The following is a 13,602-nucleotide window of genomic DNA, read 5'->3' on the forward strand; positions in this document are numbered from 1 at the left end:
CCAAACCTATAATGAGTATAGTTAAAAAACAGGCTCCTCTTAATGCCCACAGAGCAGAAAAATTAAAATAAAATATTTTAAGCAACAAAATCACATATTTAACATTTCAAAACAGTACATTTACACCATAATGTATCTAATCTACACAAATTATAATTAGTTTCTTTTCATATCATTCAATTTCCAGCAGAAAGATTTTTATCAATGTAATAAACTATTTGAGTGATTTTATAAATTAAAGATTGCTAAATTTTGTAATAACTTATGTTAATTTTAACACTTCTTTTCTTTTTATTGGATATAGGAATAAGGAGAAATGTCTAATTCACTATTTAAGAATATTTAAACCTCTTCTCTCCAGTGACAAACGTTTCCCAGTGTGATATGCTCAATTTTTTTATACATCAAAGTGTACAATGTACAGTACCCATTTATCGAAATGATGATTTATAGCTTACAATACGTTCACTCCACCACCTGTTTTTTTAGTTAAAAGGTGCCTTTTATATATTTTATGTATCGATGTGAAATATATTCTATGTCATGTTTGTGTACTTTTGTATTTAAAAAGACTGTGTTGATACAAATTATTGATGAGGGGCAGTAAAATGTAAGTCGGCCCAAATGTATCTATTAATGTATATAATTAACCAAAATGAATATAATTAAACCCTATATTTTGGATCATTGAATTACTAGAAGAGTTCCTATATACCTGCAGATGCAGTATTACTGAATTTTCAACAATTGTCTAATCTATTTTCTGAATTAATGTTTTAAAACTATACCACAGCAACAGTTTAATCTGATATATGAAAATATAACTTTTGTCTTTATCATGTAATTTGTAAAGACATAAAAAAAAATCTATAATCCCTGATTACTATTAATACAAATTAGAATAAGTTATTAAATATATATAATTTAATATATACTATTCAGACTGAGTAATAATGAATCAAATTAATTAAATATTAAAAAATTGTAATAATAAAAGAGCACAGACTGCACGAGTGATCACAAGGAAAAACTTTGGAACAAAATATCACAGACTGTCATTTAATGTAACTCAAACAATGACACAACTATCGATCAAACAGTAAACAGAAACTATTTTGAGAATAAAAAAATATTTAGAAAAATTAAGCTTTCAAACCAGAGTGCTATTTAGAAATGAATTTCAACTCATTTTACATTGTAAATATTATGAAATAAATGGATTACTTTCTATTATATACTTCTATTATGTATTATGCATTAGTACAAAAAATGAATATTCCCTTTACTAAAAAGACTTATCTTTTTTTAAAAATTTCTAATTTCTGAATCAGTTTACTTGTATAAGGGACAAATTGTTAACTTTCTTTCAACCCCCTTTCTTATATAAACAGTAAGACCCCGTTTAATGCAGGGGATACGTTCCTAGACAGCAAAGCACTAAATGAAACAGTGTTAAACAAGGTCATTTTAACAGAGTAAATAGGGAAAGGGGAACACACGACCAAAAATAAACAGATTTTATTTTAAGTTTAAGTTATTTTTATATTAATTTGCATCATAATATATGTTAAATGACACACAAACATATGCACACAGAAATGTAAAGTTCATTTTTTGTGACAAAGACCCTAGCTCTTCTGAAATTCGTGTTTTTTTTTTTTTGTGATAAAGTCATGTAGTTTCATTTGTCACCTTTTTTTCTTTCCTTAAGCAAATGTCAGTAGCAAGAGATCGCATCCAAAATGCCTCGTCTTGCTTTTTCACTCCTTTCAAAATCTGGATCATTCGCTACAATTTGATCAATGATTTCTGTTATTGTTACCAAACTTTTACTAAGGAAATCTGTAGAGAAATTCTTTGGGTTCTTTGTTTCAGAATCACTATTTTCCAGTTCTACATTAATTCCTTGTTCTGCCAGTTCTTGAAGGTCATTTTTGATAAGGCTCTCACCAGAAACCTGCAGTAACTGCTTAATATCCTGCTCATCCACATCTAGTCCTGCTGTATCGATTAGGTTGACAATTTGATCAACCTAATGATTCAGTGATAGGCTCTTCTCATTGAGAATTCTTTGATACCTTCAGCCAGAACTTCTTCTACATTCCATTCATGCATTTATCAGTTAATTCTTGTCAAGTGAAGTCGACATTGTTTACGGCATCCATGATGTTATATTTTTTCCAAAATTGCATCAAACAAACAGATTTAGGGGAAGTACTACGATGTGCTACCGATGCAGTGCTACGATGAATTGCCACCTTTTGCTGATTGGTTCATGTTTGGGAATAATTGTATTATGTACGAATCAATAAAATGCCATGATAATTTGAATCAGCATAAATTTTGAGTCTTTTTAAGGCTCCAAGCAGACCGTGTTACGTTGAATCAGCATTAAGCGGGGTCTTACTGTATTCTTCTCTCTCATCATCGTCTTCTGTATCATTGACAATGACTCAACATCTTTCCTGTTAACAGTATCATTATTCAAACTCTATAGATCTTAAGTTTTCTGTCATACATACATTTTGTCCTTTTATACCATAAATCAGTTGTGTCTTATCAAAATCAATCTGATATGCTAAATTACCAAATGGTGTGCTATTTTCTTCATTTACAAATGTCATCCTTGTATTCCTTGTAAAAATGTCCATGGAGGAATTCAAATTATTCGAACTAGAAATCAACTCTAAAGATAAACAAATGAAATCTGAAAGCACTTAATTGAAAATTTAATAAGTGGATCTCCATTAAGCTGTTTTGGTATGTACATTTATTGTGGAGTGTAAATAATTTATGATGTTTTATATTTCTAATATGATCTTTTAAATCTAAATAAATTAGAAAATAATTTCCGGTTAAAAAATCCGCAAAATACAAATAAATCCTTTCACAATTTTTTTTATATGCATTTTTAAAATAATATTCTTTGGCCATGCAAAATTATATTTCATCAGTCCACAAACAGCAATAAATAGTGAGCTAATTGCAATTAAATTATATATAACAACAAACAAAAAACTTTATAATATAAATAAATTATTAAATACACAGATATAATTTCATCTTTTATCATCATGGAAGCCATTTTATAAAATAATTTTTAACTATTACCTCTAAAAAGAATAAAATTGCCTTATTAGTTTTTATTATCATACCCAATCAATTAGGATATTATCAAATTAAGCAACAAGATGCTTACAAAAACATTAAAAAATTTGGAAAGATTCCCATCTTTCAAAGATTTTTTTAAACTTTATAAAAATATTTTTAGTTATGTAAAACAAATCAGTGGTGTCAAAAAGTTAGAATTTTGTCTGGTCTGATACGTATTAATAATTTTCTTACAAAGTTAATTTTGAATGTTGGAATTTATATAGCAAAATAGCCTGCCAAATTAAATGAAAAAATGTTTTGCAACTACATATTTCAATAATGAAATTCAACATCAAACTAAAATAAAATTATATCTGCCATCAAAATATTTATATAAAAATTTTTATGGTCATAATCACGAAAAATCTCCATGTGTCAATCAAAATAGCCCATTTTGTAAAAAAAGTAAAAAACAGAAAATATTGCTCTTATTTTATTTAAGACAAAGCATTATTATTATGGAGTAGATTAATAGATTGCAGATAAAACAATCTATTCTGTGGGAAATAAAACTTCCAATATAAAAACTGGAGTTTCTTTTTTATACAAACAAAAGCTAGCTTTTCTAAGCTGATTTTGCTAGAAAATATACATTCAATTAAAACAACTTCAATACAATACCTCTATGACACAACAAAAATATCCTTTACATTAAATAGCAACATTTTTTGGAAAAAAAAAGTATCCATCAAGCTCTTTGTAAATTAAATAAATGTAAATAACCCATGTTTAATTTAAAACTGAAAATGTTTGGCTTCTTGTCTAATTGCACATCTAAAGATTTTATTTGTATGATAAAGCTGCATTGTAACTCTAATTATTTACATGTCTTTAGATGCTAAACTATATTATAAAGTTATAAACTACTTGAATCGATTTTTTGTATCAGGAAACCAATTAGCTACTGTACATATGCTATATATAAACAACTCCTCCACAAACCTGATTGGCAAGATGGCGACTTAACCATCTATATCTAGACATATTTACTTCATATCTAATTATTAACTTAACCTTATTATAGGCCGATAATTTGGCAGATATCTGTACATATGCTTTCTTAATTATAGGTGTGCTGTATTCTTAGGTGTTTTAAGTAAATAATCCTAAATTTATATAATATCATAAACATTAAATATGCACTTGTACTTGAATCTCCACCTATGTTTGTTTCTTTATGAATACATACAAATTATACAGCACTGAAAAGGGTTGAGTTCATGTCAACCCAAAATGCATATGTAAAAGAAAGAATTGAATAAATTGTACATTTTTAACCTTCGGATAACAGAATACTATACCAATAAATATAGGATTATTTAGTTAAAACGCATGTATACATGCAGTTTATCATAGATATACTACATTTTAAATGTTAGTTTTTGTTTTAATCAGATTGTATTCTTTTTACAAAATATACAAATAATTATGGATTTGCCACTATCACTTACTGCCAAAATTACTGTAAAAAATCTGTTGAAATAGACCAAAGTAAAATAATACATAAACAATTGCTGAATACATTTTAATATGTAAATTTCTAAGTTTTCTACTTACATTAGCTAAATACTTTATGTATCAAATTTATTGTGTAACATAAAAATAAACATCTTTTTATCTTATACAGATTTAAAAATTATCAAATAATTTTTCTTTCAAGGGTATTTTAAATTAAACATGTTATCTATACTTTTGTGGTAAAAGAAGTAAAATCTTTGATATATAATTCTGTGTAGTTTTTAATTTAGTATTCCATGAACCAAATGCAAATTAAAATTTCTTTTATTACCTAAACTGTATTTGTTATTTATCGTTTTTATGCTTTAATGTTTAGGTAGATGATGCGTTATACATTGCACTAGTATATATAGTACCCATTAATGCATTTTGATTTCATTTTAAGATAAAATAATTCCTAAATAACTAAAGCAGTTCATGTGGATTTGTTTCTCTTTAGAATAGAACTCCCCATTTACAATTATAAAACAACTCATACTAAATATCTAAATATATTAAGATGATTTAATAATGTTTAATAAGTTTTTAATATTACATAATTGTTATGGCAAAAAGAATTACAAGCTATTTATATATATTTATAAATAAATTTCAAGGTTACCATTACTTATTAGGAATGACTTTCTTTTATAACAAAGTACTTTAGATCAAGAATTATTCTAAAAATCTTTAAAATTTAAAAATTTTATTAAATTACGTCAAATAATTTGCAAGAAAAAGATATTTATATCCATTTCATATTTTTTCATTCTTTTAAATTAGGTATAAAATGTAATCAATTCTCTTTTTACAATTGGTAAATGTCAAGTTCTTAAAATAAACAAATGTAATAACTATATCTAATTAATAAATAATTCCATAATGAAACTTTCATGAAATATATAAAGTTATTAATATTATATTAAATGTACTAAAAATGAATTTTTGTTTAAAATATTTATAAAAAAATTTGATAAGCATAATTTTATACTCTATATTAAAACAAAAATTTAAAATAAAAAATATTTTTTAAACGTGAATAAAATAAATTAATAAGCAGTGTCGTTTATTGTAAATTATAAAATAAAACTGACATTAAGCATAAAAAAACAATTAATTAAACAAAATATAAATATATGCATACTTACTGTTAATTTAGTTTATTTAACTGTGACGACCGCTTCGTATTTTGCGTCAAAAATAGTTCGGTATAAAGTGAAGTTAATAGAAATTAATAGAAAAAGCAAACAAGGAAGAAAGAAAAAGAAATAGTGGATGAACTTAATAAAATTTTTTGTAAATTTATTTCTAATTTACTATGAGTTCAAAAGAAATATTTGCATTCATGCAAAGAGCAATTAGGAACATGCAATAATAATAATTGCAATAAATTAATGTTATCATTTACTCATTGTTATCAAACTTTATAATTTTTTTTCTATAATACTGAATAAAATTATTAATGTAATAACTATCTATTTAAATAAATTAAAATATTCAATATCAGGGAAGTATTCCAAATTTGAAAGGAAAATTGCATTCCATTTTCCAATAAAATTTCACTATACAGTAATTCACTACTAAATTATTAAAACTGTAGCAACTGTTTTGTTTACCAGTATTAGTTCAGAACATCAGAAAGAATCATAAATTTTATTTTAGTAACAGGAGATAAATTTGAATAAATGCTTAGACTGAAGAAATTCATATAAAGAGGAGGTAGATATGCAGTTTCTCCTGAATCATTTCATAAGTCTCCCTAATTAATAATAATAAAATTTAAAAATTAAATGGAGTAATATTTTGTTATATAATAATAAATATTTATAATAGATATATATTTGTATAATGTATATATATATTTCAGTTTCTATTCTTTCAATATCAATGCAAAAAGAAAAAAGTTAAATTAAGAAATTAATTATCCATTTATAAGAGAAAAACTAATACTACTACTTATTTAAATTTAAACTAATCAGTTATTAAAGTATGTGTATACAAGTGAGGGGGTATTAGACCTCACATAAAGTAAACAGCTTATGATTTTGAAATTTTAGCACATGCAGAGAAGATATCACAGGATTTTTCAGAATCATCAATTACATGCAGCATAATTATGTGTGAAAAATCACCACCTTATGCATACTGCCATGCCAAATGAAAATGCATGTCACTGCATGTTAATTTATCATCATATAAAATTTTATTGTGAATTTGTAATAGGCAACAATTAAACTGAAATAGAGAAAACATTTTTCTTGTACTGTTATCTAATTTTGATTAATGTAATAACAAACTTACTTTTCTATAAAAAAAAAAAAAAATATGCTTGTTATACAATTTTTAATAACTATTTGTTATTAAGTATGATTCAAATAATTCATTTAAAGGTATGCTTTACTTGTAATATTTTATGTTATCAAATTGCTTACATTTTTTCATACAGTTTATTGAGGTTTTTAAAATAATAATTTTTATAATTTTGAATTTCTGTAAATATTTCTTCTAATAATGATATTAAAATACAAATGTTCATAATACTGTTTTTAACTGAAATTGTTTTTAATTCAAATTATTCGTTTTGATTTAATCTTATTCTCAATGATATGAATTAATTTAACTTGTAATTACATTACTGTTGGATAAATTATCTTAGTATTGATTACTTATCTTTACTTTTATCTTCTTATTATTTCCTTATTGCAATTAAAATCATTTACAGTTATTAAATTTAAACTCATAGATAATAACAAAATGTAGAAAACATTGCAAGGCAACACATTAGCAGGGTTGAGCCACCAACACTAGTTAGGGCAGAACTCTTACAAGGATACTGCAACACTTTGCAATTTTAAATCTAGTCAAGACCAAGATCATTCAAAATGCTGGCAATCACAAGGCTGGAAGAATTTTCTGGATATACATACAGTAAAGTTAAAGACTTCCATAGCTTTTCCCAAATTTTATTTTTGTTTTTACTAAATGCTGCTATATAAAGCCACAACAACTGATATATGAAATGAATAGAGAGAAAGCTATCCTGTTGAGTCCAACTTGAGGTCAGAAACCAATTACTTCACACATTACTAACTTTAAAAAATTCAAACACGTAAAAATGCTATTGTTGAAAAATAGATATCTTGTATGTTTACATGTTTGAATTTGTCAAAAAGTCTGTAACATGTGAAGTAAGTGATTTCTGACATTGAGTTGAATTCAACACAGTAACTTACTCTTTTTGTTGTTTGGTTTCTAAGTTTATTTCCATTCCTTTTATGCCTCCGAATGTCAGAAAGGAATGGAAATAAACTTTTCCGTGTACTGATATATACAGTGCAAACAATAAAAAGAATGAATTTATCTGACACCATCAGTTTTTAAGATAAGAGTTATAGTATAGTAATTTTTATCTTTTACATTACTTTATTAATATACAGTAACTTACTTTGTTCACATAGTAGTCATTCAGTTGTTGTGGCTTTATACAACAGCATTTAGTAAAAAAAAGTAAGAATTTGAGTTAAACTTTGGAGATCTCTAACTCTTTACTGTATGTATGTATATATATATATATTATATATATACATACATATATATCCAGAAAAAATTCTTCCACAATTGTGATTGTCTTGAAGAGAGTTTTCAAATGACCTTGGTCTCAACCAGATTTAAAATTGCAAAAGATTGTGGTCCCATGTTAGCATACTATATAGATGTTTACTAAAGAGTACTTAAACCTTTTTTGTAGGTCATGACAAAAAAGTTTATATATATGCAATTTAGAAAAAATTACTTTGAACTTTTAGTGTAATGTGATAGTTTCATATTTACTTTCATATCTTTATTGTAAATACTTCAAATTATTTAAATTAAAAATGCAAATACAAATATATTTGCAGTTGATACTTCATATTTACAAAAGCAAAATTTCCCATTTAAACAATCATTCAAATGAAAAATTTTAATCAACTTAAGTACAACAATATCTGTTTTAACATAGAAATTATATAAATAATAGCAAGTGTTTAATGGATCATTGGTAATGATGATAGATATAAAAACCTTATTCCTAATAAAAAATTTCTTGCATTGATAAAGAAAAATAAATTATAGATACATATACAAAATTATATTATAAATATTCAATATGTTTGATATTACTATTCACAAATATATAAAGCAACATTTTAATCCAGAATCTCATATATATTTAAGATTTACTTTAGCAAATTTTAAATTATTTAATACATAATTTAAATATAATTTAACTACATTTAGAATATTGGCAAAAGTTTAGTAGTTTAATTTCTATATTCATATAAATTTTTATTAATAAAATATTTATTTTTTATTCTATTTTCTTTCATATAATTTTATAAAAAAAATGTTTCAGATCCATTTATCATAAACATAATAATATAATTAAGGATTATAGTCAATTTTTTTTCATTGTAAAATGATTTCTGGAAATGAGAAAAACTCTCCTCCATAAATTATTGTTTACTAATTGGTATTATATTAATAATATCCAAAAAGATGGAAGTTCAAAGTAGTTTTTATAATAAAAATAATTGTAAAAATTTTTTTTTAGAATTCTTACTAAAAATTATCATATAACATTTTGTATTGTATTTGAATTTTAACATAAAAATAAATGGCTAAAAAATTTTCACTGTCAACTATTCATAATATCGTATACATCCTCATTGTTTATGAAAATAAATAAAATTATTTAAATTGGAATGAATGAAAAAAAATATACTAATATTATAATCATTTTAATAGATTTTCCAGTTAAGAAAAACTTATTCACCCAAAAGTGTCTGAAATTCATATCTTTATTATCCTAGTGCTTTTAATTTCCTACAATCAACCTTATATTAAGTCAAAAATAAAATAACACACTTTCAAGAGTATTCATCAAAAACACCGGAAGGGCATGTGAGAAATGTAGAATTGTGTAATGTTAGATGTGTGGGTTAACCACACATTTAACACTACACAAAAACTGTTTTTCCCATAATAATTTCTGAAAGTCTTAAAAATACAATTTTTAATAAATGTCTGATTTATTATTTTGATTGTTAATGTTCCTGGAGATATGTTTTAGGAATCCAAAACTGCTAGGTTAATAAAAATGTAAACTCAAGGAAAGCAGTTATAGGTGAATAAGTTGATATGGAGCTGTTTTGTAAGTTAAATGAAAAAAATTTAGGTGTTTTGGTAAATTAGAAATATAAACTTTGATTATTTTACATTATTTTTTTTATTCATAATGTACAATTACAATTTTATATATTTTACAAGTGCAGATAAACTTTTAATATATCACAATTTTTATGAAAAATTCAGCAAAACTTTGTAATTCCATATTTTATATGGATATAACAAAATTATGACTGACTGATAAAATAAAACTAAACAAACACGTGTCTTTTGAAAACTTAAATACTTATTTGAATCATAACAAAAAACAAAAGATAAATAAACTCTATTATTATTATTATTATTTTGAATGAATATTTTTTGCCAATATTCATAAGTAATTTAATAGAATTTAATAGCTACAATATTGTAAAATCAATGCATTTATTGATGGAGTCAGTATATGGAAAAATTCCCATAATTTCAAAAAACATCTGATTTAAAAAATATTACAAATTTTTTAAATTAATGATTTCAGAATTTTATTTTAATTACTCATTATGACTATTATGTTTCTGTGAAAAAATTCAATTAATTAAACTTTTTAATATCAAATTGAAATTACACAGATAATTGAATTAACATTTTTAAAATAATATTAATTTTTAATTATGTATTTAAAGTAATTTATTTCTAAAATATAAAAAAACAATATCATATATTTTGAGTCCATAAAAATCATTTTCTTTTGAATTTTCAAAATAAGCAAGACAATAGTCTATCACAATAAAACTATATATATTAATAACAATATTAACTTACAGTGATCACAGCTACACCAGCATACTGAGAACAATATTTACGTTTATGATCAAAATGCATACTAAGTTTTCTTGAAACAGTTGAATGCATGTCATAATCTGGAGCCATTGCATCCTCCTACAAAACACAAAATTGTTAATATGAAATCTAAATTATTTTCTGTATTATATAATTAATTTAAAATGTAATGTTAAAAATGCAATTGTATATAATGATGATTTGAAACATGTAATATCATATATCTCATATTAAATTTAAGCACCAATTAATAATTATTAAGGCAATGATATCTAGGCACTAAAAATTATACAAATAGTTTTTTTATAACTTTATGATTTTTACTGCCTAGATATCCTAGCCTTAATAATAGTAAATATTTTATTTGTTTTATAATTAATTGTAATTATAAATTTTTCAAAAAATAAATTATGCAATAAATATTTAATTTTTTAAAGTAATAATTATAATTAATACAATAACCATCAAAAATAACAAATTCCAAATTGGAATAATGTGGAATTTGGAATAAATGTATTTACTATACAGTAAGTCTTTATACAAACAATAAATAAAATTATGATTATGTTACATTAATATTCTAATAATGGATCAATATCCTGACTTCTGTTAAATTAATTCCTACAGGAAAAAAAGTTATTATATTGATCACTAACACACTAATTGTTAAGAAAATCAAATCAAAAGCCACAATTTTAAATCATATAGACATGACAGCTAAGTACAGAAAATATTTTTGACTTTTTAAAATACATATAAACATTTTATATATGCATTGTTTTCTAAGAGATATGATGATTAATTTTTATAGCTGCAGAGACGAATGTACTATGACATGAATGCAACTACATTGCAAATAAAACAAGTCTGGTTATTTTTGTGCACTTAATACTCCATGCCAAACCAGCTTAGAAGTATGAAGGAGTACATGTCAGGAGTTGCACTCCTGACATGTACTCCTTCATACCTCTAAGCTGGTTACCCAGCCAGCAGTACAATTATGTGATTAATTAAGAGTTTTGTAATGCTTGATGGTTACTAAATGTTTAATGGGTATGTTGAAAGTGTCATTTCAAAAACAACTAACAACAATTTGCAGTAAATATAGATCTTTACTTTTTGAAATATGAACAAAAGACTACTTTTCACTTTTGATATGTTTTTATCCTTGTATATTTAAACCCATCATTTCATTTAAAAGTATACTAAATCTGAACGTTTCCAATATGTAATTTTGTTACAGAAACATTACAGTAAATAAAATTTAATTATAATCATAAAATAGTTTATTTATAAATTCATTTAATTACCTATATCATTACTGTGTTAAAATACATGGTGTGATGATTTAATTCACAGAATGTATGTTTAAAAAATATACACATGTACACCAGTGGCTACTATCACCTTCAAAATACTCCCTTGTACATTTATACACTGACTCAGGCATTCCCATTCCTGAAAGCAGTCCTGGATCTCTTTTTCAGAATACAGTTGAGTACCTATCTTAATTCTATTGGATACCAGTTACACAGCCACTCCTCGCTTAACAACCTACATGTTTAATGACCAGTTCTCCAGTATAAAAAATATCTTTTCATAGTCTTAATCTCATTCCCTTAGTCGGTCAGTATTTAGTACACAATGCACTTGCAATCTCCAAGACTACATATTTTGTTTATAATTTTGTACTTTATTATGCACACCATAGTAAAGATGTCAGCAAAAAGAAAAAGCAAGACTTTACCTGGAGGAAGTGTCAAGAATCAAAGGAAAGCAAAAGAGTTGAAAGCAGAGTAGCACTTTGAAGAGGAGGAAGAAGAAGAAAGAAGTACAAAAAAAGTTAATCATAAAGAAATTACTAGTGTGTTCTTGAAACTGAATGTGGCTATATTAGCACTAGAGGGTGTGGATGCAAATGTTGAACAGTTCATGAAAGTGGAATGGCAAATGAATGAATGTTTACAATGCTATTGTAAAATTTAAGAAGAAAAAAGAAAACGTAATAAAGCACATCACACTAATGAGATCCTTCTCAAAACCTACATCCAGGACTCTTACCTCTACAAGTACTTCCATTTCCTTGCAATCATCTCTACTACCCATGTCCCATGTAACTCCTGACAACCCTGCTGATAACTCCAATGATAACACTGATGATCTGGAATCATCATCATCCTTTGACGAATTCAATGACTAATATATTAATCTAAATGACTTTTTTTAAATGAATGAACTTTAATTTTTTTGGTACAACATTTTTAATAATTTTTGCTGATTGTATTTTTATGTACTGTGATATGTAAGAGATACAAATTAAAACAAATTTATCAAGTTGGAGTTTCCTTTAGACCATTTCTTTTCCAAGAATAAATAAAGCAATTAAGTTCCTTGTTTATTGACCAATTCATTTAATGACCTAGTCACAGGAAAAGAACTTGGTCATTAAGCGAGGAGTGCCTGGATTAGAATATCTTATGTCCTATTAACATTGCTTCTAATTTTGGAAATAGCCAGAAACCACAGGGAGCTAAGTCAGGTAAATAGGCAAAATGATCTAATTGAGTAGTCACTTTTTTTGACCAGAAAGTCTTTTGCTGTGAATGCACTATGACTTGGTGTATTGTCAATGCTACTAAAGTGCAATACAGATCTTTATTACTTTCCCAAAAACTAACAAACAACTAATTCTATCAGCTTGCAATTTACAAATTTATTAGTTCAAACATGTTCAAATCCAAATGCTCATATGATTTTGATACAATTACATCACGTGCAACACTATGACGCCATTCCAGAAATTAAAGTGTCACATCTTGTATTTTTATTTTTTATATGTTCAATAATTTCCATTATTTTATAGTTATTATTGAATAAAATATAATTTTTCCTATGTCAAATAATGAAAATCTAGAACATAAGCTAGATTTAAAGAATGGTTTAAATAAATTATTTTAATAAAACTTT

General features: G+C 25.0%; 1 protein-coding gene across 3 annotated transcripts in view; it reads right to left on the bottom strand.

Annotated features, from left to right (window-relative positions):
- LOC136969439 (serine/threonine-protein kinase DCLK1-like) overlaps positions 1 to 13,602 on the bottom strand; it is a 65,129-nt gene that overhangs the window by 7,395 nt on the left and 44,132 nt on the right. For 2 of the 3 annotated variants that reach the window (XM_067263596.1, XM_067263595.1), the window contains one exon: positions 10,618 to 10,734. In XM_067263596.1, the coding sequence (XP_067119697.1) occupies positions 10,618 to 10,734 (117 nt within the window). Of the gene's footprint in view, positions 1 to 5,798; positions 6,410 to 10,617; positions 10,735 to 13,602 lie in introns of all 3 variants that reach the window. The other variant, XR_010879824.1, reaches the window with a different exon arrangement.

Source organism: Centruroides vittatus, unplaced genomic scaffold (genome assembly GCF_030686945.1).
Source record: "Centruroides vittatus isolate TY-2023 unplaced genomic scaffold, ASM3068694v2 contig_1787, whole genome shotgun sequence".
Lineage (NCBI taxonomy): Eukaryota > Metazoa > Arthropoda > Arachnida > Scorpiones > Buthidae > Centruroides > Centruroides vittatus.